The following is a 27,183-nucleotide window of genomic DNA, read 5'->3' as shown; positions in this document are numbered from 1 at the left end:
GGAAAGTCCACCCGTTACAGGTGTAAGGTGACTTTAACCTACCGCGACCAGCTGGCCAGGAGCGCCCCAAGGCAGACGAGGACGTAGGGCTTGAGCGCCCCGTCTTGCCCCAGATCCTGGCTCAGGAAACGCAGGCTCCGACTGGGATGGATGTGTGCGCCCCAGGGCCCCAGCCCCCGGGGAACCGAGGGCTCCTCCCAGGTCCCTGGAACAGCAGAGTGGCTCCACGGCAGAGTGGCCCCCAGGAAGGATGCTCAGCTGCAGGCCTGAGTCCCTGCTCCCAAGCGCCCTGGCCCGGGAGGGAGGGCGCACCCCGCCCCCTTCGCCCCTGTTGTTCCTTTTCAAGATTGTTTTGGCTGTTGATCTTTCTCAATTCCATATGAATTTTAGGATTAGCCTGTCAAATTCCACAAAAAGGCAGCTGGGAAATTTTTTTTTTTTTTTTTTTTTTTTTGACATGGAGTCTCGCGCTGTAGCCCAGGCTGGAGTGCAGTGGTGCAATCTTGGGTGTCAGCTCACTGCAACCTCCGCCTCCTGCTTTCAAGCTATTCTCCTGCCTCAGCCTCCCGAGTAGCTGGGACTACAGGCGCGTGCCACTACGGCCGGCTAATTTTAGTAGAGACGGGGTTTCACCGTGTTAGCCAGGATGGTCTCGATCTCCTGACCTCGTGATCCACCCACCTGGGCCTCCCCAAGTGCTGGAATTACAACCGTGAGCCACCGCACCCAGCCAAGATTGTTTTGGCTGTTGATCTTTTTCATTTCCATATGAATTTTAGGATTAGCCTGTCCAATTCCACAAAAAGGCAGCTGGGATTTTAATAGGGATGCATTGAAAGTGTAGATAAGTTTGGTAAATGTTGCCATCTTAAAAATATCAGGTCTTCCAATCCATGAACATGGAATGACTTTCAATTTTTTAGGTCTTTTTCATGTATTTCACTGACGTTTTGTAATATTTGGTATACAAGTCTTGTATTTCTCTTGTTAAATTTATTTTCTACATATTTAAATTTTTTGATGCTATTGTAAATGAAATTTTTTTTTGTCTTTTTTTTTTTTCCTTCCTTTTTGTGGAGAACGGGGTCTCTTGATATTGCCCAGGCAGGTCTCAAACTCCTGGACTCAAGCTATCCTCCCGCCTCTGCCTCCCTGACAGCTGGAATTACAAGCATTTTCTTTTTTTTTTTTCTTTCTTTCCTTTTTTTTTTTTTTTTTTTTTTTTGTGACGGAGTTTCGCTCTTGCTGCCCAGGCTGCAGTAATCGCGCCATCTCAGCTCACTGCAACCTCCACCTCCCAGGTTCAAGTGATTCTCCTACCTCAGCCTCCCTAGTAGCTGGGATTACAGGCATGCACCACCACACCCAGCTAATTTTGTTTTTTGTTTGTTTTCCTTTTGTTTTTGAGAGGGAGTCCCGCTCTGTCACCTAGGTTGGAGTGCAGTGGTGCGATCTCAGTTCGCTGCAAGCTCCGCCTCTGGGTTCACGCCGTTCTCCTGCCTCAGTCTCCCAAGTGGCTGGGACTACAGGCGCCCGCCACCACGCCTGGCTTTTTTATTTTTTTTTGTATTTTTAGTAGAGACAGGGTTTCACCTTGTTAGGCAGGATGGTCTCGATCTCCTGACCTCGCAATCCGCCCTCCTCGGCCTCACAAAGTGCTGGGATTACAGGCGTGAGCCACAGCGCCCCGTGTTTTTTTTTTTTTTTTTTTTTTTAGTAGAGACAGAGTTTGTCCATGTTGGCCAGTGGTCTTGAACTCCCGACCTCAGGTGATCCACCTGCCTCAGCCTCCCAAAGTGCTGGGATTATAGGCATGAGCCGCTGTGCCGGGCCTGAAATTGTTTTCTTAATTTCATTTTCAGTTTTGTTTTGTTTTGTTTTGTTTTTTTCAATAGAGATGAGGTCTCACTATGTTGCCCAGACTGGTCTTAAACTCCTGAGCTCAAGCAATCCTCCTTCCTCAGCGTCCCACAGTGCTGGGTTTACAGGCCTGAGCTACAATGCCCAGCCCATTTTTAGTATTTTATAGCTATAGTGGATAGAAATATAATTGATTTGTATATTGACTTGTATCCTGCAAGCTTACTGAACTAAATTTATTAGCTCTAATAAGTGTGTGTGTGTGTGTGTGTGTGTGTGTGTATGTGTGTGTGTGTGTATTCCTTATGATTTTCTATATACAAGATTGTATCTTCTAATTTGGAAGCCTTTTGTTTTATTTTCTTGCTTAATTGCCATGGTTCAAACCTCCAGTACCATGTTGAATAGAAATTATGGGACTGGACATCCTTGTTTGGTTTTGTTATTAAAGAGGAAGTGTTCAGTCTTTCACCATTTAATATTAGCTTTGGGGTTTTCATCAGATGAAGGAATTTTTTTTTTTTTTTTTTTTTTTTTTTTTTTTTAGATAGTGTCTCACTTGGTCACCCAGGCTGGAGTGCAATGACACAATCTTAGCTCTCTACAGCCTCAACCTTCCTCCTGGGCTCAAGCAATTCTCCTGCTTCACCCTCCTGAGTATCTAGGACTACAGGCAAGCGCCACCATGCTTAGCTAATTTTTGTATTTTTTGTAAAGATGGTGTTTTGCCCTGTTGCCCAGGCTGGTCTCAAACTCCTGAGCTCAAGCAATCCACCCACCTCAGCCTCCCAAAGTGCTGCATACAGACATGTGCCACCGAGCCTGGCTGAGGAAGGAAGTTTCTTTTTGTTCTTAAGTGGCTTGGGTTTTTTTTTTTTTTTTTTTCGTAAAATGATGTTGGATTTTGTCAAATGCAATTTCTGCACCTTTTGAAATGATTGTTTTAGTTCTAATTGTTTAGTTCTAATTGTATATCATGTTGATTCATTTTTGCATTCTTGGAATAAGTCCCACTTGGTCAAAGTGTATAATCTTTTTGTATATGTTAAATGATATTTAATGTATAATAAATTTAAACCTTTCTTTGCCCCAACAGAAAATGATCCACAGTCTATTTCTCATAAACTGTTCCGGTGACATATTTCTAGAGAAGCACTGGAAGAGCGTTGTGAGCCAGTCTGTCTGTGATTATTTCTTTGAAGCTCAAGAGAAAGCTGCTGATGTTGAAAATGTACCACCTGTCATTTCAACACCTCACCACTACCTCATCAGTATCTACCGGGATAAGCTCTTCTTTGTATCTGTCATACAGACTGAAGTGCCACCTCTCTTTGTAATTGAGTTCCTACATCGAGTTGCTGACACTTTTCAGGTTTGTTATCTATCATACCTTTCTAACTTAAATGACCCAAGTTAGCTGGAGGTGAGACATGATTATATTATTTAATTACCTAGGTTTTGATGTTTACTGTCTGTTTCTCTCTGTTTAACTAAGCATAAATTCATAAACCCTTTTCTATGTGGTGTACAGTTGCACACATGGCTGCTCTATTCACTATTTTTTATATGTACTACAAATTACAGTTGGCTCTCCATATACATGGGTTCTGCATCCGTGAATTCACCAAACCTTACGTGGCAAATATTTGAACAAAAAAATTGAACTGAACATGTACAAACTTCTTCTCCTCATTATTACTTAAACAATGCAGTATAACAAATAGTTACATAGCATTTACATTGTGTTAGATATTACAAGTAATCTAGAGGTGATTTAAAGTATATAGGGGGATGTGTATAAGTTATGTGCAAATACTATGCCATTTTATGTCAGGGACTTGAGCATTGTGAGTTTTGGTATCCACAGGGGATCCTGGAACTAATTCCCCACAACTACCAAGGGATGACTGTATATCATCAGGAAACAATAATGCCCTCCACATACAGTTCTCTCAATGGTCTCAAGATTTTCATTAGTTATGAACTCTTCTGTATTTACATTTTATTATTTTCTCTTGTCTTGCTGAATATACCAAACAATTTAAGCTTATCTATGTGTATGTTGGGATAGTTAATCAGGGTGAATGAAGTTTATAGCTCCAATTCCAATTTAATGTCTCAATACTTTCTGGTATAATGTGTAATAGGAATTAAATTCAGGCTAGAAATATCAAGAAAATACTGAGGAATAATGTTAGGACTATAGAGGGGGTTTTTTTGTTTGCTTGTTTTGTTTTGTTTTGTTTGAGACGGAGTCTCACTCTGTCGCCTAGGCTGGAGTGCAGTGGCATGATCTTGGCTCACCGCAACCTCCGCCTCCTGGGTTCAAGCTGTCCTCCCTCCTCGGCCTCCCAAGTAGCTGGGACCACAGGTGTGCACCATCACACTCAGCTAATTTTTGTATTTTTAGTAGAGACAGGGTTTCACCATGTTGGCCAGGCTGGTCTTGAACTCCTGACCTCAAGTAATCCACACGCCTCAGCCTCCCAAATTGCTGGGATTGCAGGCATAAGCCACCGTGCCCAGCCTATAGAGGGTTTTTTCCCCGGCTCTGTTTTACATATGTTCAGCATCTTAAGCAATGAATAATGCTACTGTAAGTTTATTCTTCAGAACAAAAAGTATTTAGCGAGCCTTTCTTTGTGCCTTCCATTGTGTGATATTGTGTATTTTGTCAGGACTACTTTGGTGAGTGTTCAGAGGCTGCAATTAAGGATAATGTGGTCATAGTATATGAACTCTTAGAAGAAATGTTAGACAATGGATTTCCACTGGCTACCGAATCTAACATTTTGAAAGAATTAATTAAACCGCCAACAATTCTACGGTCTGTTGTCAACTCTATTACAGGTAAGATGAAAACATACTTTACTAGTAACTGAGCAATTAAAACTTGATAAATAACTCATTATTGCTCATGATCTGACATACTATGAAGGTAGTACAATTCAGCCATAATTAAAGTTACTGGTAAAGTTAAAATGGATGTACTATATATTTATTTTCATGGAAAGAGGCTAGACCTTAAGTGATAAAGAACTTTTGGTTATTACTCTTTTTTTTTTTTCTAAAACACCACAACAGTATTATTACCATTGTTTAACACTAAATACTAAGACTGAATAAATTGTTCCAGTTAGTCCTAAAGAAGCCAGTATATGAGCCCACTTAGAAGAGAATTTAGTCCATTTATAGACTGGCATTTTAATGTTTAAAATAACATAACTGGTATGCTGCTACTCCACAATTACTAGAGAATAGAAAATTTAAGACTCTTAACCACACAGTACTACAATATCCTCCGAGTGTTTTGTTTTTATGCATGCAGAAGATGTATTAAGAAAAAATAGGAAAATAGTTTACTTGTGAGATCGCATGCATTGTGGGCCTGTACTTATGTTGTAAGCTGCCAGTTGGGTTTAATTCTTGAGTGTAGCTAGAAATTAGGCACACCCAGATGCCAATGTTCTTTCGAAAGCTTTAAAGTCTTTTAGAGAAAGATTCCTATGAAATGTTATATGCCACTCCAACTCCACTGTCCACCATTGTAAACCCCTCTCTAGTGCCTTGACCTAAAAATGAGATGAGAGAGGCCTGTAAGAAAAAGATCATTCAGCAGTTCTTTATTCATCCTCTGTGTAAGGGTGAATGTTGAGAGAAATTCAAAGAAAGATAAGATGGCATGTCTGTGCTCCTAAAACTTATACTCTGAATGGGACGTTGGAAAAAAAATTAAGTAAATAACTATATAAGACTAAAAAGCAATTCCATACTTCACAGATAATGTAATAGCATTGGAAAATACACGATATAATGTTAAATTGAAAAGTCAGCACAAAACTGAAAAAATTATTCTTATATATAAATATTCACTCAGACAAAAAAGTTCTAAATATTTACAATGATTATACCCAGCTAAAGAAATACAGATTATCTTTATTTTTGCTTTATACTTTCTAATTTTCCAAAATAAACATGTATTTTATAGTCAGAGAAAAGTTACTAAAATATAGAATGCAAAACAGAACAGATTCATAAGGCAGTATATTACAAAGTTCAAGAGAATGGTTCTATTAATGAAGTAATCCCTCCTGAACTGTGGTGGGCAGCCACCTTGGAGAATCAGTAGAATTCAGGAAGTGAGGGAGGAGTAAGAGCATTCTCCATAGGTGGAACTGTATGAGAAAAAAACACACATGAAAGAGAAAAACCTAAAGTTTTATTAATGCAGAAGCAGAACTGTTTTTCAGTTGAGAAGTTAGAGATTAGATTAAAAAGTAGAGAAAGCCCTTCAAAGCTAGGCTAAATATTTAGCTTTTATCATAAAGTCAGTGAGCAACCATTGAAGGTTTTTGAGCAGGAAGATAACATGATTGTAGGTTGCATGTAGGAACACCAATCATAAGTAGACTGCAAAATTATAGATACAGTATGATTGCGACTATATTTTAAAGTGCAATTAAAAACCAAAATTATCACAATAGAAAAAAATGCAACCTTCTGGTGGTGGAAATGTTTAAAGAAATATACCAAAATGTTAATATTATATTAAAACATTAATACCATAATATTGACAAAAATGTTAATGGTAGATGTATTTTGTTAGTAAGAAGTCTAGTGTTTTTCTTTAAACCACCTTTCTGAACTCCACCTTTTTGTTGTTGTTTTTAAGTATGTAGTACTTTCAAATTGGAAATATAAATTAACCAAAATGTTAAGTAAGTCACAGCTCAAAGATATGTGTTATGGACAACCACACTTATTTTTAGACATGTGTCAGTTTACCAGGAAATTAGCCGGATACTGAACACTAGCTATATTGCAGCCATATGGGTATGCCGACCTTAAAATAGGAAAAGCCCAGATTCCATTTACTCCACTGAGGCCTGCTTGGCAGCATCTCGTGTAAAATAAAGTTGAATACTGAAGGGCCTAGTTATAACTCTGTATTCTCAGTGGAGACATTTTATTGGCAGAAGATTTTGAAACAAGCAGCCTCTTTTTTCATCAGTGGTAGAGAATCTGTTTTTGAGCCCCTGGAATTAGATTAGGTTACTGTTAACACACAGGAAGCAAAAGATAAGTAAATAAATTTAACCTGGTTTGGCAGGTAAACAGAGGGCCACATGGCCTATTTTTCTCTTCTAGAAATTTGATCATGTTGGTATGGAAATGTCTGACAATTCTAGAGACCATCCACAAGTTCATTAAGAAAAATCCAAACATTAAAGAAGCAGCTTTCTTTTTCCCAATAGTACATTTTCTCATGACTGTTTTACACATCAGCTTTGCCTTCTTTTTGGGTTTCTAGGCAGTAGTAATGTTGGGGACACACTCCCCACTGGGCAGCTGTCCAACATACCATGGCGTCGGGCAGGGGTAAAGTACACAAACAATGAAGCCTATTTTGATGTCGTTGAAGAAATAGACGCAATTATAGATAAATCAGGTAATTGTGTGCATGTCATCTTATTTGGGGAAAAACAATTCATCTGACACAGATGAATAGAAAACTGAAGTCCTGTCCAGGCACAGTGGCTCACGCCTGTAATCCCAGCACTTTGGGAGGCCAAGACAGGCGGAACACGAGGTCAGCGTTTGAGACCAGCCTGGCCAACATGGTGAAACTCCGTCTCTACTAAAGATATGAAAAATTAGCGGGGTGTGGTGGCACACACCTGTAATCCCAGCGACTTAGGAGGCTGAGGCAGAACTGCTTGAACCTGGGAGGCGGAGATTGCAATGAGACAAGATCACACCATTGCACTCCAGCCTGGCTCTGTCTCAATTTAAAAAAAAGAAGAAAGAAAAGAAAATTGAAGTCCTTTGGCAGTATGGTTTCAGTAGAAAGGCACTCATTATCTGATGATTTTTAAATCTGTTTGTTAGTTTGTTTATTTATTTATTTATTTGAGATGGGATCTCACTGTTGCCCAGGCTGGAGTGCAGTGACATGATCTTGGCTCACTGGAACCTTCACCTCCTGGGTTCAAGGGATCCTGCTGCCTCAGCTTCCCAAGTAGCTGAGATTACAGGCATGAGCCACCACACCTGGCTAATTTTTTTTTTTTTTTTTTTTTGAGATGCAGTTTTGCTCTCATTGCCTAGGCTGGAGTGCAATGGTGCAGTCTTGGCTCACCGCAACCTCTGCCTCCCAGGTTCAAGCGATTCTTCTGCCTCAGCCTCCCATGTACCTGGGATTACAGGCATACACCACCACGCCCAGCTAATTTTGTGTTTTTAGTAAAGATAGGGTTTCTCCATGTTGGTCAGGGCTGGTCTCGAACTCCTGACCTCAGGTGATCCGCCTGTTTCAGTCTCCCAAAGTGCTAGAATTACAGGCGTGAGCCACTGCTCCTGGCCCTGGCTAATTTTTTGTATTTTTACTAGAGACGCGGTTTCACAATGTTGGCGAGGCTGGTCTCGAGCTCCGGACCTCAAGTGATCCATCTGCCTTGGCCTCCCAAAGTGCTGGGATAACAGGCGTGAGCCACTGTACCTGGCCCATAAATCCATTTATTTTGCCCATAGGTTACATATAGTTTTCATAACCACTAGTTGAGGTCTGCCGAACATGTAAATCAGAACTGATAATGCCTTACTTTAAGCTAATTATTACCCTATGTAACTCTACCTCTTGCTATTTATTCCTTCTAAAATTTATTGAAAATCTACCATATACCATGCTTTTGCTACTACATTATGTGCAGTACTTCTGATAAAAGCCCCTATCTTTTCACGTTCTTTCTTTTTTTTTTAAATACAGGGTCTTGCTCCTTTGCCCAGGCTGGAGTGCATTGGTGCAGTCCCTACTTTACTGCAGCCTTGACCTCCAGCTCATGCGATCTTCCTACCTCAGACTCCTGAGTAGCCTATAGTCCCAGCCAATCAGGAGGTACATGCCACACGCCACCATGCCTGGCTAGCTTTTATTTTATTTTTTTGTACAGACAGAGTCTCACCATGTTGCCCAGGCTGGTCTTGAACTCCTGGGCTCAAGCAGTTTACCTACCTCAGCCTCCCAAAGTGCTGAGATTACAGGCATCAGCCACCACACCCAATCTAATTATCTTTTTAACCAGACAAAACAATGGTACTCTATAAGAATCGTAAAATTTTATTATTAAAAATAGCGGCCAGACACGGTGGATCACGCCTGTAGTTCCAGCTCTTTGGGAGGCCGTGGCAGGCAGATCACTTGAGGTCAGGAGTTCAAGACCAGCCTGGCCAACATGGTAAAACCCCGTCTCTACTGTAAGTACAAAAAGTAACCGGGCATGGTGGCAGGCGCCTGTAATCCCAGCTACTCGGGAGGCCGAGGCAGGAGAATTGCTTGACCCCAGGAGGTGGAGGTTGCAGTGAGCCAAGATTGCACTACTGCACTCCAGCCTGGGTGACAGAGCGATACTCCATCTCAAAAAAAAAAAAATTAGTCCTTCCCTTACATTTATTTTATACATAAGGAAAGCCCAGAAGGGTTAAGTGAACTGTTCCAGGTCATACAACTTGTTAACATGTAGTGATGGCTTATTGTGAATTATAGTCAATGTCTTCTCTTCCACGAGTGCCCTTTTCATTATAACATTCCATCTTATAGAATAACAGATTTTTGCCAGGCACGGTGGCTCACACCCATAATCCCAGCACTTTGGGAGGCTTAGGCAGTAAGATCACTTGAGTCCAGGAGTTCAAGACCAGCCTAGGCAACATAGCGAGACCCCGTATCTATCAAAAATTTAAAAGGTTAGCTAGGCATGGGTTCCTTAATCCCACCTATTCAGGAGGCTGAGGCAGGAGGATTGCTCGAGCTTGAGTCCAGGAGTTCAATGCTGTAGTGAGCTATGTTCACACCACTGTACTCCAGCCTGGATGGCAGAGGGAGACCCTATCTCTAAAAGAAAGAGAGCTCTTTCTACTATGGATCCTATTTCTTAAAAGTTGACTTAGTCCATTTCATAATACCCTTGCCTCATTTTAAAATTCTATTGAAAATGTTTTTGGTTTGTTTTATTTTGTTTTTGAGACAGAGTCTCACATTGTCGCCCAGGCTGTAGTGCAGTGTTGCGGTCTCGGCTCACTGCAACCTCCGCCTTCTGGGTTCAAGCAATTCTCCTGCCTCAGCCTCTCGAGTAGGTGGGACTACAAGCACACACCACCACGCCTGGCTAATTTTTTGTATTTTTAGTAGAGATGGGGTTTCGCCATGTTACCCAGGCTGGTCCCAAACTCCTGAGCTCAGATAACCTACCCACTTCGGCTTCCCTAAACGCTGGGATTACAGGCATGAGCCACTGTGCCTGGCCTCATATGTTTTAAACTCATATCCAGTCATCTTACAGGGTTGGCTCCATAAAGGAGACAAGTTTAATTTTCCTTAGAATTAGCATATTCTGGCTGGGTATGGTAGTTCACACCTGTAATCCCAGCACTTTGGGAGGCTGAGGTAGGCGGATTGCTTGAGCCCAGGAGTTCGAGACCAACCTGGGCAATGTAACAAGACCCTGTCTCTACAAAAAAATACAAAAATTAGCCGGGCATGCCTGTAATACAAGCTGCTTGGGAGACTGAGGTGGGAGGATTGCTTGAGCCCAGGAGGTTGAGGCTGCAGTGAGCTGTCATAGCACTACTACACTCCAACCTGGGTGACAGAGAAAGACCCTGTCTCAAAAAAAAAAAAAATTATATTCTACGGTGGCATACCTTTAGTCCCAGTTACTCTGGGGGCCAGCTGGGACTAGCTAGTAAGACCTCATCTCTTAAAAAAAAAAAGAAAAATTATCATATTCCAACCAGAGTTAGGTATGGACCTTGTCCCCTGACCTGTTAATAGAGATGTAAAGCTTCAGTAAGTCTGACACCCAGAGGGTATGTCCATTATTCTAAATGTAGTGATTGTTGGGCTAGGTGTCATGGCACGCGCCTATATTCCCAGCTATTCAGGAGGCTAGGGCGGGAGGATTACTTGAGCCCAGCAGTGAGGCTGCAGTGAGCTGTGATCGTGCCACTGCACTCCAACCTTGGCAACAGAGCAAGACTCTGTCTCTAAAAACAATAAATAAATAAAAATAAAAAGATATGGTGATAGCTCTAGTTAAGACTCATATTCCGTTGATGTTATCTTCCTTTTTCTTTCTTTCTTCAGGATCTACAGTCTTTGCAGAAATTCAGGGGGTCATTGATGCTTGCATTAAACTATCTGGAATGCCCGATCTCTCCCTTTCTTTCATGGTAAGTTTTATTCTGTTTTATAGCCCCTTGAATGCCTAATACATGTGAAGTACTAAATGAAATAATAAATATTGAGATAAGTTTGCATCTTAGATTGCAAAGGATTGTCTCAGAAATATTCCTAGCAGTTTCCTAAGATAGTCACTTACATGATGAGCGTGGTCTTTATGGAAAGGCTAAGGGAGGTCTTTGCCTGAGTGTGCTAGAAGGGGCTTGAAATTGGCTGGCTGGCTTCTGCAAATATCCAATATCATTTTTACTGAGTAATTACTTGCTTTGCTGATATGAAAGGACATTGGTCTTTTGTATCATTTTAGAGTCAGCATGACATACTGCTAGGAACAATTAAGAGAACTGACTTCTGGTGTTGTCACCAGTTTGTTCTGACCTTAAGTCCTCTGAACCTCAGTTTTTTAATCTGTTAAAGGGAAATAATACTACTTGCCTTTTCTCCTTTATAGTTATTGAAATTCAACAAAATAATGTACATAAAATATTTACAAACTTTAAAGCATTGTGAAACTATAAGGTCGTGTAGATGTGGTCATAAACTCTTCCATGACTGCTTTATCTTCAGGGAACATATTGATTTGTCAAGGTATCTAAGTACAGTTCCCATATTCATTATGCTCTATGAACACGGCTGTCTTCTGTTTTCTTGACAGAACCCTAGGCTTCTGGATGACGTCAGCTTCCACCCCTGCATCCGGTTCAAGCGCTGGGAATCTGAAAGAGTTTTGTCATTTATTCCTCCAGATGGAAATTTCCGACTCATATCATACCGTGTCAGCTCACAAAAGTATGTTGATGCATCAGCCAGAATCTGCCATCACACATATCAAGCAGAACTCACCTTTCCCTGTTCCTTTATGACAATTGAGTACTTGAGGTTGTCATTGCTCACTTGAACCATAGCTCACCAGGAGACCCAGTGAGAACTGGTGAAAATATGCACCTAAAATATCAGTATACTTTGAATGTATGAGTGTAGAGTGGTACTAAGTGAGACTAGAGTAAAACCTATAGCCAAGGGCAAGCAAACCATGCATAACCTGGGCAAAAGGTTATGGTACTGGTTCTTTGCAAGGTTACGCATTGTCAAATTATGGCGCTGGTTCTTTGCTCAGGTTATGCATGGTCCATTTTGCTCTGCTTCTGACAGCTGAGTACTTTGCAAGCAGAGCAAAATGGACTGTGCATAACCTGGGCAAAACCATGAACCACTGCCATAATCTTACCATAGTCTGTAGACTTTGTGGCTAACAAGGAGACAGACCTACCTGTAGTTTGTGAGGACATTCCCAAACTTACCTGCTTCAAGTCAGTCTTCTCTGCATTGAGGTTTTAAGGAACTGTTTAGCATTGAGAGCCGGGTGCAGTGGTTCACTCCTGTAATCCCAACACTTTGGGAGGCCAGTGTGGGCAGATCGCTTGAGGTCAGGAGTTCTAGACCAGTCTGGTCAACATGGTGAAACCCTGTCTCTACTAAAAATACAAAATTAGCCAGGCATGATAGCGTGTGCCTATAATCTCAACTACTTGGGAGGCTGAGGCATGAGAATCACTTGAACCTGGAAGGCAGAGGTTGCAATGACAGACCATGCCACTGCACTCCAGCCTGGCCAAGAGGGTGAAATTCCATTTCAAAAAAATATAAAAAAATTTAGCATTGGGGATCGTAGTTTTATAGCTAGTTTGTTTCTTGAAAACACCAGAAGTTATTGGAGTAACATTATGACAGGACTCAAAAGCAGAGAAATTATTTCTTGGCTCTTTTTTTCTTTGAACCGGAGTTCGGCTCTTGTTGCTCAGACTGGAGTGCAATGGTGAAATCTTGGCTTACCTCAGCCTCCACCTCCAGGGTTCAAGTGATTCTCTGCCTCAGCCTCCTGAGTAGCTGGGATTACATGCATGCACCACCACGCCCGGCTAATTTTGTGTTTTTAGTAAAGACGGGGTTTCTGCATGTTGGTCAGGCTGGTCTCGAACTCCCGACCTCGGGTGATCCGCCCACCTCAGCCTCCCAAAGTACTAGGATTACAGGCGTGAGCCACCGCACCCGGCCTGTTTCTTGACTTATCACATAGGAACTGTTTTCATTTATATAAAACATATTTTACATTATTTTTCAGTGAGATCGTAATTCATTTTTTTAAACTAGGGCCCTTTGCCCCAATTGTTTTTTGTTTGTTTGTTTGTTTGTTTGATTTTTTTTGGGTTTTTGTTTGTTTGTTTTGAGATGGAGTTTCACTATTGTCGCCCAGGCTGGAGTGCAATTCTGTGATCTTGGCTTATGGCAACCTCTACCTCCTGGGTTCAAGTGATTCTCCTGCCTCAGCCTCCCAAGTAGCTGGGATTACAGGCGCCCGCCACCGTGCCCAGCTAATTTTTGTTTCTTGTTACTTTTTTTAGTAGAGAGGGGGTTTCACCATGTTGGCCAGGCTGGTCTCAAACTCCTGACCTCCAGTGATCTGCCTGCCTTGGCCTCCCAAAGTGCTGGGATTACAGGCATGAGCCACTGCACCCAGCCACCCCAATTGTTTATACTGTTATTAAACTTCAGATTTCTGTCTTGATTTGTATACAGTTCCCAGCACAGTGGTACCAGAACATTATGCTGTACTCAGCTCCCCCTTGTGTAGATGCTGAATCTGCAGTTCTGGAGGTACCGCCATCTTGGTATCCTTGGAGGATTGGTTGCAAAAATCAGCAGATGCTCAAGTCCCTTATATAAAATGGTGTAGTATTTGCATATAACCTATGCACATCCTCCTGTGTACTTTAAATCATCTCCAAGTTACTTCTGATAGTACACTGTAAACACTGTGTAAATAATTGTTACACTAGGTTGACTTTTTATTTTTATTACTTTTTGTAGTTGTATTGTTATTTTTTACTTTTTTTTTTTTTTTTTTTTGAGATAGAGTCTCGCTCCGTTGTCCAGGCTGGAGTGCAGAGGTGCAATCTCAGCTCACTGCAATCTCCGCTTCCCAGGTTCAAGTGATTCTCCTGCCTCAGCCTTCTGAGTAGCTGGGACTACAGGCACAAGCCACCACACCCAGCTAATTTTTGTATTTTTAGTAGAGACGAGGTTTCACCATGTTGGCCAGGCTGGTCTTGAACTCCTCACCTCGGCCTCCCAAAGTACTGGGATTACAGGTGTGAGCCACCGCACCCAGCCTCAGCTAATTTTTGTATTTTTGTAGAGATGAGGTTTCACTATGTTGGCCAGGCTGGTCTCAAACTCCTGACCTCAGGTAATCCCCTCCCACCGCTGGTCTCGGCCTCCCAAAGTGCCGGGATTACAGGCATGAGCCACCACGCCGGGCCGATAGTGTTAAATAATATTTTCAATCCTTAGCTGGTCAAATTCAAGGATGCATAACTGTGGCTACAGAGAGCCAACTCTGTAGCACCTTATTGTGGAGTTAAAAGTATGGTAGGATACTCTGGACAGAGGTTTTCAGAATACCTCTGGTGCTGTCCCCACACCATTAATTGTGTTTGTGCTTTTGTATCTTTCTCTGTTTCTCTTTTTAGTCTAGTGGCAATACCAGTGTATGTGAAACATAGTATCAGCTTTAAGGAGAACAGTTCTTGTGGCAGATTTGATATAACAATTGGACCAAAGCAGAATATGGGGAAAACTATTGAAGGAATTACAGTGACAGTTCACATGCCAAAAGTTGTGCTGAACATGAACCTGACAACCACACAAGGCAGCTATACATTTGATCCAGTCACCAAGGTACAGCCACTTCAAATCAAGAGTGAGCAAGTGTTTCTGCAATCTATTTTGTGATTTGTGGGGAGGAATGGAGGGAAAGGTTTAGTGCCTTGTTTAAAACTAAAGTTCATATCAAAACCTAGAGAGCATACTGTGCTGTGCTTTTGCCACCGACTGCCGAAGGAATCCTGCAGCTGCTACTGAGCAGATGAACAGAAAAGTGTGTCATTCTATCCTTTTTCAGAATGTGCCTTCACTCATCCATTATTAATCCAGAGCCTCACTCTGCTATCTAATAAGAAAGAAGTAAAAGCTTTTTTAAAAAGAGAAAACATTATGTAGATAGAAGAAGATATTATGATGGTATATGAATTATTAAGTTTTCTATATAAATTGATCATTAAGACCTTTTTCTTCCTTTTTAATTTAAAAGCATCATTTCATACTCTTTCACAGGGCTAGGAAAGCTGCTTCCTCACCCTACTTAAATTTTCCTGTAGCAGAGGGTTTTCAGAGAAACTGTAGCAGATGATTTTCTCTCAGCTTCCTGATTAGCTAGTAAATATGATTGTTTTCAATAGCAGAGTCATTGAGCTACCTGATAAATGAAAAGACATGTTTTTTTTAATAACATCATAGAACGTTAAAGATTATTTAACGCAGTTGTAAGGATTCAGAGAACCTCCTGGAGACCACACAGGGCTGAGAAAGGGAGCTTCAGATTCCTGGCCCTTTACCACAGCTTCAACTATGACAGCTTTGCTTTCTTTCTCATCTGCTGCTGAGCTTCCACACCGAAGATTTCATTTGAACAATGGGTTTCACAGCTAAAAGTTTTAAAAACACCATCTTAAGTCAATCTAATTATTTTACAGAAAAATAAACAGAGGCCGTGCACAGTGGCTTATGCCTGTAATCCCAACACTTTGGGAGGCCAAGGCGGGCAGATCACCTGAGGTCAGGAGTTCGAGACCAGCCTGACCAACATGGAGAAAGCCCATCTCTACTAAAGCTACAAAATTAACTGGGCATAGTGGCGCATGCCTGTATCCCAGCTGCTTGGGATGCTGAGGCAGGAGTATCGCTTGAACCCGAGAGGCGGAGGTTGTGGTGAGCCAAGATTGCGCCATTGCACTCCATCCTGGGCAACAAGAGCGAAACTCCATCTCAAAAAAAAAAAAAAAGAAAAAGAAACAGGCCCAGAGAAAAGTAGTGAAGATGGTATGATGGAGAACATTTGAAATCAGAGAGCCTTAGGTTCAAATCCCAGCCTTACCTCTGACTAGCTGTGTGACCTTGAGTAAGTCATTTGATCTCTGAGCCTTAATTTCCTCATTTGTAAATAGAAGACAAAAGCTACTTCACAGCCCTCAATGAAATAACATATGAATAGTGCTAAGCACGGTGCTAATACAAAAGAAAATGCTCAACAAATGTAGATTCTCCGTCCTCACTCCCCATTGAAAGTCACAGAGCTAATCAGAGGTAAACTCACTGTAGATCCCAGATCTCTTGTTTTCAAGAGACTGCACTTCATTTTGTACAGAAGTTTATGATGTCTTTGAACCTTGTTTTTGAGGGTTTGTCTTTAATAAATGGTTCTATTTGTTTTTCATTTTTTGTCTTTTTAAGGTACTAACATGGGATGTGGGAAAAATCACTCCACAAAAGCTCCCAAGTCTTAAAGGACTGGTAAATTTACAGTCTGGAGCCCCTAAACCAGAAGAGAATCCGAGCCTCAATATACAGTTTAAGATCCAGCAGCTTGCTATTTCAGGTAAAGATAAGGTTGACTTGTAGTTAAGGGTAATTGAGTTTTGCAAGCTCAATTATTAGGCACTTAGAAGAGTAACAAAAGTTTCCCTCTCTAGAAAGAGCAGTAGCCCATTTGCCTTTTACACTGTGCTTGGTGGGGCCATCTCCCAGGCATCAACCAAATGATTTTGGAGAACACCTTATTTCACACAGCTTCCCCTCACCTCTGCCCTCATTCAAGCACCAAAAAAGGAGTTATTCATATTTACAGAAAGCAGAATTATACTTCACAGACATTCCCTGCCTGTGTGGGAATCTTAACCAAAACCATACCATCAAAGTGCAATAATTTGTAAATGATAGAAGAGACATTTCTTCCAAATGGTGGAAGGGACACTGGTTAATGTCAGATTTACCATATAGTGCTCATTGCTAACATTGATTGGGATGATGATAATTTATTCTTTTTCATTCTTTTTGACACAGGCTTAAAAGTGAACCGTTTGGACATGTATGGGGAGAAATATAAGCCATTTAAAGGAGTCAAATACGTCACGAAAGCTGGAAAGTTCCAAGTGAGGACATGAGAAGAGGCCAAAATTTCTCAAGACCAGTTTGTTTTCCAAGTGTCATTATGATGTATTACTATTAGGTACCAAGTGGGTGGGAATAGATATTCTAGTTAAAGCATTTGTGTCTAGCTACACACCGCTAACAAAGTTGCTTAGTTATCAATGTAGGATTCTTAAGGAGCTTTAAGCTAAGGAAACCTTTTAGTGACTTAGCTTATTTTGTATCTTTTCACTTAGGAAGATGTTGGAGGTGATTTTTTTTCCATAGGAGAATACCATCTGACGGCTGCACATTGTAACAGTAAAGGCAGAAAGCTACAGTGATAACCTCTCTCCTAAAAGGAGTTAACTGGTCTCATCCAACAGAAGCTATCTTAAATCTGTGATGTGTCAGGTGCAGCCAAATATCACACCTGATCTTAGCCATCCCAAACCAGTGTCCCAAGAGAGGAAATTCCCCCCACCCCCAGAAGTTTACAGAAAACTGCCTCTTCAAGTGTTTGCCTTATTCAGCTTTTCACTTGTGCCATTAAGCAAGCACTGTAGCAAAAGCCACTTCCACATGGCCCTGGCAGGGAGCACTGCTACTCCATGCTCCATTCTCTCTGTACTTGGTATTGTATTTTTTATAAATAAGATTTTTATGTAAAGCTTATTTGATTTACAGGGACCTTGCTGCAGTAAATACCATCTCAATTTTGTGCCACTGGTTCAGCTGTTAGCACAGTAAAAAAATCATTTGTATCACAGGGGCAAATGCTTTATTAAGGTAGTAAAAGGGAACATTACTTCTGCTTTCAGGAAGTTACTGCAAGCACAAGCATTTGTGCTTTTAAGCAAATTAAAGTAGTAAAAGAAAAACGTAAGTGACACCTTTGCCATCTTCATGTTTTATAATATAAAGCTTACCCAACACCAGTTAAGCCATGGTTAACCTAAATGTCTCATGCCCCAGTTCAGCAAAAGGAGGAAAATGTGCCTGCCTCACTGTCATCAGTCTTTTTAAATCTTTTACCTTTTTTGTTGTTGTTCTTAAGGGGTTGAATTTGCCTGCATTCCTTGTCTTTAGGGGAAATTCCCTTTTCATATTGTGTGCTTCCCAAAGCTATAGTCATAGATTTCTTCCAGAAACTGTTGTCATAATTGTCACTGGAGTGCTTAAATATACCTACTATACCGACAAAATACATGGAAGTGAGTTATAATGAGGCAGAAACAAAATCCTCGGTAACATTGATGATACTGTACTGATCACCATGGTTTTGGAAAGTCTAGTCAACAGTTGTATTATTGCACTCAACTTCATTGTGTCAATTTATGTAACTTCTTCATCTTGGTGTCCTTGCCCAGTTATTTTGCCTCATTAGACATCAAGAAATGGAGAAAGACTGAAAGTTAAGATATTCTTCATGTTTCCTTCTTATTTATGCTATTTTCTTCTTTTTATAGCTCCATTCTCCTTTCAGTCTTCTCAGCTTATAATCGTCTTTTCCTTATGCTAAGGATAGCCCTTACACTCATGCCATCTATGCTGTCAAGGGCTGCTGGTTGGTGCTGGTGCAAGGAGCCCACGGAGCAGCTTTCTTACTTTTGTCTGCCCTGCCTTTCATAAGAAAGGCAACGTTTTGCAGCTTCCAAATTTCAGAAGAAACTAATCTCAGATTGGCAGTTATTTTACAGAACTGCTAAATAGTCAAAATGTTGCCAAATATTTATTCCGTTTGCCTAAGTTTAGCTACCCAGTTCAATTGCTTTTTAATGTCTTGACTCTTCAGAGTTCGTACCTCAAAAGAACAATCAGAACATTTGCTTTGCTTTCTGCTGAATCCCTAATCTCAACAGTCTATACCTGGACTGTCTTCTATCCAAGTAGATTGTATGCCAGGAGCTCCTTCCTTCTAGCAATTTCTACTAAAATGTCCAAATAGAATGTTTTATTTTACAATCAGATTACTGTATTTATTAATTTGCTAGAATCCAGTAAATCATTTCGGTAGCTCTGGCTATGCTATCAATAAAAAGATGAAAGCAACAAGTTGATTTTTTTTTAGGTCTACTATTGATTGAACATTCTCCAATGGGCAAGGCTCATTGTCAAAGCAGGATGAACATCATCAGATTTTCTTCTGCATCATCACACAAGCTGTGAGTGTTGCTGCAAAACACTTCTCAGTACTCCTTCCCTAACCTCGTTATGTTAATAGCCACTCCTACTTGGCTTAAGCATCACCATTCTGGCCACAGTCTGAGAGATTAGTGATCAAAGCTCCCTTCTCTATCACTACCACCACCTACTGATAACAAAGATTCCTGAATACTTAGTAGTAGTAAAATATTTTTCAAGCAGAGTTACAGCTAATCCTGGATCCATTAGTTCTCAATTCACAAGGGAGCATATCAAGAACAAATGAAGTAGATGATTATTTCCAGTGTGTGGGAGTCACATTATTTTATCCAAAGGGAGTTCCTGTGATAGGTTCATTTCTTAAGTGGTGCTACAGTAGAAAATCAGGAACAAATACAGAACAAGATGAGGAAAATGCTGATCTTGTCCTGAGCGGCAAGTGATTTAAGAAAATGATTATACTGCAGCAGGAAGGCAGCACCAGTGAACATATGGTAAATGGCAAAAACAAGACAGTTCTGCTAATTCGGTAGCCTTGAACTTTCCTTTAACTCAAACAGGCTGGAATCTGTCTTTATAGTCAGCAACTTTCCAAGATAAAGCAGTGATAATAGCAGTTGGCAACACTAAATATCAATATCATCACCCTTTAATGACATGTTACCCCTTTCAGATCTAGAAAATCAGGCAAAAACAGTGATGTCCCAACTCTACTCTAAAAACCTGCTCCTACTATTTTAGTCAGTGTTTCTTTAAGGAAGAAGAGGACTATGTCCCCCAAAGCCATCTCTGCCTTATAGCTCTGGTGGATCCCTGAAAACCCTATTTATTCTATACTGGGCTTTGGAATATGAAAAACAGACCTGTGTGGCTGGGCATGGTGGATCACACCTGTAATCCCAGCACTTTGGGAGGTCAAGGTGGGTGGATCACTTGAGGTCAGGAGTTCAAGACCAGCCTGGCCAACGTGGTGAAACCGCATCTCTACTAAAAATACAAAAATTAGCCAGGCATGGTGGTGCACACCTGTAATCCCAGCTACATGGGAGGCTGAGGCAGGAGAATTGCTTGAACCCGGGAGGCAGAGGTTGCAGTGAGCCAAGATTGCACCACTGCACTGCAGCCTGGGCAACAGAGCAAGACTCTGTCTTGCAGCGGGGGAAGGACCTGTGGTACTCCTACAAACTTAACGACTTTAGCTTTTCAGGGAACAGTGATGGTCTCCACAGGTAGCTAGAATCTTCTAAGATGAAAACAAACTGTTTCATCCAGCTGCTTTCTGCCTACTGTTAACCTTTGCACTTCCCATTCCTTCAAGTGTATAATCCCCAGAGTTGTCTTGTATCACACACATCCTTGTTAGGTAAATATACCACCGTTGATTTCTTCTTCCAGTACAACATTTGGATTAAATAAAAATCTTTAGTTTCCAGATCTTGAGGATTAGTTTCATTGGCTGTTCATCAAAACGAAGGAGAAACTGACCTAAAAGTTCTTGCTAAAATAACATACCCATCATTGAAAGCATTATTTATACAAATGCATTTTATTGTTTTAAACAGAACAAAAGAAGAGGCAGAAAATATTTGCATATAACAAATCCTAGCTTATAAATGTAGTTTTTTAGCAGTGATTCTCTAATCATTCAGGGATGGTGTGTTTTTTTTTGTTGTTTTTTTTTGTTGTTTTTTTTAAATTTGCTGCACTGTGTCTTGAGCACTGATATTGGAGAAAAGCACATCCGGCATAAAGTGTAAACCAGTGTCTCAAACCACTGGAAGAACCGGGAGAGCAAACATGATTTTTCTTATTTCCTCTAAGTAAATCTTTAGTAAAACAACAAGTGATCTTTGGCATAGATTCATACTTTAAAGGCATTAATATTGCATTTATATCAGGCAAGCAACTATACAAATATGCTGACGGCCTTGAAAATAATCATCCTCATTTTAAAGGAAATAGTGAAAGCCTGAGTGTACAGGACCAACTTAAGTTTTACACATTCGATGTTGGGAACTAACACACAGTGATGGGTGACACGGAAGGATGTTCAGGCAGAGGTTCTTACTCCTTTACTCATCTGGTTCTGGCTTTGGGGAAAAATAAGGTTTCACGTGCTGGGAAATACTTAGCAGTAGTAAGTACCAACAAGGAAGCATTGCCCTCTCATTTTGCCTAGTGGGAACTTAGTGTGGTGATAAGAAATATGAAACCCATTACTCTCTTGAACCCCGTACTTGGGAGTGGATGCAGCAGAGAGCTTGGTTGTAGTTGGTTGCAGGGAGGTAGGAATTACAGGAGTAGTATTTCCCATTGATTCATCTTCAGCAGCACTAGAATTCTAGTCTGCAAATACCACTCTCCTTTAGGCAGGAGGTGTCCTTCAGACAAGGCTGCCTTGCCATTAAACACTATTAGGGGACAAGCACTCATTCTTAAGACTGAATTTTAAAAGGATAAAAAGGATCTTTTAGAGTTACAGATGAACAAACACCTACATGTCTTTAAAATCTTGTTTAGAAAGGGTGTGGAGGAAGGCTACAAAAACCAGGATAGGAGACATGTTTTGGTTAAAATTAAAATGCAGCATTTCAGCTCAAAATGAACAATTAAGAGCTAAGAATGAATGATAAGGCCTCAGCACAGACCTCTGCAGGCAGTGACTAAGCATGGAGTGCCAGGAGTGGCCCTGCTGAGAAGATGGCAGGGCCACACCCTGGCTACTCTGCCCTTCCAGCAGGAGAGAGCACCAGGACACAGTGTGTTCATGGGATGGCTACCTTGGCGGGCTGAGGCAGGATATGGGATGGAAGTTTCCCTAGCACAGACATTGCTCAGGGGCATGGTAAAGGCAAAATCATATGATTCTGTGATTTCTTCCTGACAGTGAAATACGGTTTTATATTGTGGGAAACTAAAAGGATTAAACTGAGGAAGGGCAGGAAATGAATCCCGGCCCCATATGCTGGGGCTCCACAGAGGCAACCTTCCCCTGTAGCAGCGAAGCTCACTTCTGAAAAGGACCCAGGTAGCACAGCCCGGAGAAGGCAGGCATGGTTGGCAGCAACATGGAAAGCTCAAAACAATTTTTGGAGGCACAGCAATTTTCCTCTTAGTAACTGACTTGCCTGGGCCCTGGGTCTCGGGAGTCTGGAAGAGTGAATGGGAGCCAAGGAAAGAGAAATAGAGAGAAGTGTCCCCTAGGGAACAAGGGGACAGAGCAGGGTGTCTGGCTAGTGTTCACTTGGATTCTGAGCTTATGTGAAGTCCATGGGCTAGAAACCCAGTCTGCCTATTGGGACAGAGGGTGCACAAGTATAACTGTGTTTGAGAATACAGGGTTTATACAGAAACACATTTCAAAGTGTCCATGAAAAAAGAGTATAAATGTTTTCTAATTTGAAGAGGCCCCCATTCCTTTCTGATGTGTCAGGCCAGGATGTGATTTTCAGCTCCCAGCAACTCTGGGCAGCTCCTGGGACTCAGGTTTCCGTGCCAGCCAGGCTCAGCCAGGTGCCTACTGGTACCAGGGAGTCTTTCTAACCCAGCGCAGTGTAAATCCAGCATCTGTTCGAATTTTGATTGAAGCAGCTTCTGCTTCCCGCACAGTCTCCTTCACAGACTGCATGAGGTTCTGGGCATTGTGAACCAGCATCTCTGTGGCCTGCAAGGAAAGAGGTACCGTCTGTTACCCAGAGTCCCTGATGTAGGCCTGTCTCTAAAATAGGTTTCAGCCAGGAGTAGGATGCAGTTAACCCCACTGGTAGCTGGCATCCCCCATACTTGCTTGCATCACTAGGGGTTTTCCCAGATCACCAAAAAGAACCCAAAACTGGCCATCGCTGATTGTGTACTGTGGCTTCAGATAGCCTACAGCATGTCCTCTTTCTTGGTCTTCAAACATGCTTCTCCCTCAGGACTTATTGTTTCCTCTACCTGGACTGCTTTTTCCTCAGGGATCCACTGCATCTTCAGATCTTTGCTCACTTGTCACGTTGGTGAGGATTTCCCTACTCATTCTTTTTTTGAGATGGGGTCTTTCTCTATCATCCAGGCTGGAGTGCAGTGGTGGGATCTTGGCCACTGAAGCCTCTGCCTCCTGCACTCAAGGATCCTCCTGCCTCAGCCTTTGAGCAGCTGGGACAATAGGTACATGCTGCCACATCTGGGTAATTTTTTTATTTTTTGTAGAGATGGGGTTCCGCCATGTTGCCCAGATTGGACTCGAACTCCTGGGCTCAAGTGATCTGCCCACCTCAGCCTCCCAAAGTGCTAAGACTATAGGCATGAGCCACCGCATCTGGCCTTATTTTTTCCATTGAACCTATCATCACTAACTGATACACTACATATTTTACCTAGGTTGTTTGGGAGTTTTGAGGTTTTTTTCTGTCTTCACACTAAAATTTAAGTTATACAGAGTAGATTTTTGTCAGTGTTGTTCACTGTTATACCCCCAGTATTTAGGATGGTACCTGGCACACAGGAGGTATTTCATAAATATTTAATTAACGAATTTTAAAAACAACCAAATTAACAAACCAAGCAGCCAACCACTTTAAACCCATGAAAATCTAAATACGTTAATCTTTCAAACACACAAACTTAGAGGACTGAAATCACATTGGTATTCTACCATAGAAAGTCAAGGATCTTGGCAATTCATCAGCCCAGTAATTCTTAGCTATTTTTGAGTCATATATCATTTGAGGATTTAATGAAGGCGGGGAATTCTCCCCCAGAAAAAATGCGCACATGCATAAAATTTGTACACTCAGTTTCACAGGCTCTGGTAAGTGTAATTGTGGACTGGAATTCCTCATCAGTTGTTCTTTTCACTTGGTCAGCAATGGGACTCAGGCCCAGAGACATTCATAAAGTGAGGATTAGGACTCAAGATTTCTGACTTACGTCGTATGGGTTTTGTTTTTTGTTTTTGTTTTTGTTTTTTTTGAGATGGAGTTTCGCTCTTGTTGCCCAGGCTGGAGTGCAATGGTGCAATCTCAGCTCACGGCAACTTCCGCCTCCCAGGTTCAAGCAATTCTCCTGCCTCAGCCTCCCGAACAGTCCTGTGTTTTTTCCATTCTACCATACTGTCAATTTCTACCCTTTTTAAAACTGGAATATTTAATGGCACATAATAGATATTCTCAAGGCATATTTTTAGTGGTTAATTAATTAAGTCTGTGATTAGGCCTGAATCTCAGTCTTATCCTTCCTTCCCCATTTTTTTCCATCTTTCTTTGGACAGAAGAGATCACATGACATAGAAACAGCCAAGTGTGCAAACCCTATATAGAATATATGGAAGTTAGGTGTGAAGATACAGTTCCCATGGTTTGGGAGAAGAGAGGATTAGGGTGAGAGTTGTTGGATTAGAATATGGTAGCAGAAGCAACAATAATGGCACCAAAAAGAATGGCCACCTTATTTCTTCTAAAGTGCCCCAGGACCCTATCTCCTGGCCTAGAGATCAGAAACAGTTGTTCTTTCAAACTATTTTTGAGTTCCCCAAGGGGCATGGGGGGGAATTGTGTCTTTTAATTTTTTAAACTCCCTTAACACCTAATACAGTGCTTCACCTTACACCATGTATGATGAGCCCTGTGTGGCTAGTCCAACAAAACTGTACCTCATGTGTGATGAGCCCTGTGTGGGTAGTCCATCTGGGAATCTGGTTCAGAGCAGGGCCTCCCAGAGGGGAAATAAGGAGAGTAAGGGGTGCTCAAATGAGGGTTTCCTGAAAGACCTGGGCCAAGATTCTGGGAAGGAGGACAAACTTCAGGAGGTAATTGCCAAGGTATATGCAGGAAGCAGTGGTTAAGAGAACCTTCTCAGCATCCTTATTTCTATCTCTATCAGAGAAACCTAAAGAGAATATAAGAGAAGCACCTCCTTTGAGCTGTCATTTCAGTTTCAGCACAGGCCTAACTACCTCATGCCCCTGAAAAGCCTGCACTATTCATTCTCCCTGAGGCACTAACACCCAGAGAGCTGAAAAGCAGACATTCTCTCCAGCCAGAAACATACAGTGAGTTGAAATGAACAGGCACTGGAGGCCTCAAAAGAGCCAAACTTATTCCAAGGGTAAGGAACTGAGTGGAGTCCTAACTGCCACTGATCCACAGTATTATTTTAGACACTTAACCTCTCTAGACCTCAGTTTCCTATCTGTAAAATGACAATAGTTGCCCAAGAGCAATTCCAAATTCCTTTTATTTATTTATTTATTTATTTATTTATTTATTTATTTTTGAGATGGGCTATTGATTGCTATCTTGCCCAAGCTAGTCTTGAACTCCTGGTTTCAAATGATCCTACTGCCTTAGCCTCCTAAGTAGCTGGGACTACAGGTGCACACCACCACACCTGGTTCCCAATTCCTGGTTTGTTTTTTTGTTTTGTTTTGTTTTGTTTTTTCAAGACAGGGTCTCACTCTGTCACCCAGGCTGGAGTGCAGTGGTGCAGTCACAGCTTACTGCAGCCTTGACCTCCTAGGCTTAAGCAATCCTCCTGCCTCAGCCTCCCAAAATGCTAGGATTACCTGCATGTGCCACTGCACCTGGCCCTAATTCCAAATTTCTGATGTATCTATCCAACACAGACTTTCCCCTCCTGAGAGAGTCTGAGTGCATCCCACATACTGAATACTCGATACTTGATTCAGAGGTAAAAATTTCTCCGAAGTGGAATTACTGCAAAACGGCACAGAAGCTGCCAGCCAGAAACCAAAAACAGCTGCCACATACCTGCTCCGACTCCTCATCACTGATGTTGGTCCGGCCCAGCATGGTGGCCTTCACTGTGGACAGGATTTTGAGCTGGGTGCTTATGGTTGGTATTCGCTCACATACCTAAAGAGAAAGTTTAATTTGGTATGTTTCTCTGTTTGCCTCACCCAGGTTGGAATGCAGTGGTGCAATCACAGCTTACTGCAGCCTTGACCTCCTGGGCTTAAGCAATCCTCCCACAAGCTCCTTGAAGGCAAGACTTACCTACCTCTGTATTCCCAGTGGCTGGCACAGAGAAGGCACTCGATAAATAAGCAGCAGAATTCACTTGTTTTTTTCCCTAGGGTCAGTACAATCCCTTTCTCCAGAAATGGAAGCATTCATTTGATTAGGAAGTAACCTTTCCTGAATCTTTCTTTCCCAGTACATTTGTGTTTTTTCCTTTCTGCTATTTCTGTCCCCAGTGAAGTGCCCCTTTCTCCCTTACCTAGTTCTTCTCTCCTGCTTTTCTCCCTCTCATACCCTCCCACTCCAACACACACACACACACACATACACACACACACACACACGCACGCAGCCTCTTTCCCCAAATACCTGTAAGAGGTTGGTTCTAATCCGTTTATCTGTGCACTGCTTGGCAACCTCCTTGGCCAACCGAGTCACCTCGTCTGAGGCCTTGGCGATGTCCTTGGCACACTGAATGAGCGCCCGCTTGGTACCACTGCCCCCTCTTACCAGCCGAGACATCTCAGCCATCAGCAGAGCCATGCGCTTGGCTGCTGCAATGATGTCATTGCCCTACAGGGAAGCAAAGATACAGTGTGAGCTCTGCCCACGCTCTGGCCATGTTAAGGAAGGAAGGAGAAGCGCAGAGAAGAGGAGGGAGCTTGCCACCTTAGCATCCCTCCGGAAGGGTGAGGACGAGAAAAGGGCCGTTCTTGAGTGATACAGATAGCACTGGAGGAAAAAAAAGAATGAGACAGGGCACGCGCCCAAGCGCGCAGTGTGAGAAACAGAGAGGGGGAAGAGAGGAGAGAGGAGGGGGAAAGAAGGAGAGGGAGAGAGACATTTCCTGACTAAAAAAAAGGAAGACCCAGATATTAGTCTGAAAGGGCAAGATGTGCACCCCAGGCACAGCACTGAACAAGCACTTTGGCATCTCTAGGTTAATCATATCAATAA

The 27,183-nt window shown here is 41.9% G+C and overlaps 2 protein-coding genes across 7 annotated transcripts in view; one reads left to right on the top strand and one right to left on the bottom strand.

The window, feature by feature from the left end:
• AP3M1 (adaptor related protein complex 3 subunit mu 1) overlaps positions 1-19,177 on the top strand; it is a 30,299-nt gene extending 11,122 nt beyond the window's left edge. For 2 of the 5 annotated variants that reach the window (XM_033209672.1, XM_033209673.1), the window contains exons 2-9: positions 2,957-3,232; positions 4,539-4,710; positions 7,172-7,309; positions 11,003-11,088; positions 11,754-11,887; positions 14,629-14,836; positions 16,448-16,592; positions 17,057-17,991. In XM_033209672.1, coding sequence (XP_033065563.1) covers positions 2,960-3,232; positions 4,539-4,710; positions 7,172-7,309; positions 11,003-11,088; positions 11,754-11,887; positions 14,629-14,836; positions 16,448-16,592; positions 17,057-17,157 — 1,257 coding nt within the window. In that variant the 5' untranslated portion in view covers positions 2,957-2,959 and the 3' untranslated portion in view covers positions 17,158-17,991. Of the gene's footprint in view, positions 1-2,956; positions 3,233-4,538; positions 4,711-7,171; positions 7,310-11,002; positions 11,089-11,753; positions 11,888-14,628; positions 14,859-16,447; positions 16,593-17,056 lie in introns of all 5 variants that reach the window. The other 3 variants (XR_004436741.1, XM_033209671.1, XM_033209674.1) reach the window with 3 other exon arrangements.
• A 1,617-nt stretch (positions 19,178-20,794) lies between these two features.
• VCL (vinculin) overlaps positions 20,795-27,183 on the bottom strand; it is a 125,027-nt gene continuing 118,638 nt past the window's right edge. For both annotated transcript variants that reach the window (XM_033209668.1, XM_033209669.1), the window contains 3 exons: positions 26,596-26,799; positions 26,017-26,121; positions 20,795-22,931 (listed from right to left, as the gene is read on the bottom strand). In XM_033209668.1, coding sequence (XP_033065559.1) covers positions 22,785-22,931; positions 26,017-26,121; positions 26,596-26,799 — 456 coding nt within the window. In that variant the 3' untranslated portion in view covers positions 20,795-22,784. The remainder of the gene's footprint in view (positions 22,932-26,016; positions 26,122-26,595; positions 26,800-27,183) is intronic.

This window comes from Trachypithecus francoisi, unplaced genomic scaffold (assembly GCF_009764315.1).
Source record: "Trachypithecus francoisi isolate TF-2019V2 unplaced genomic scaffold, Tfra_2.0 Lachesis_group9, whole genome shotgun sequence".
NCBI lineage: Eukaryota > Metazoa > Chordata > Mammalia > Primates > Cercopithecidae > Trachypithecus > Trachypithecus francoisi.
Note: the sequence above shows the minus strand (reverse complement) of the source record. Positions and strands in the feature narration are given on the sequence as shown.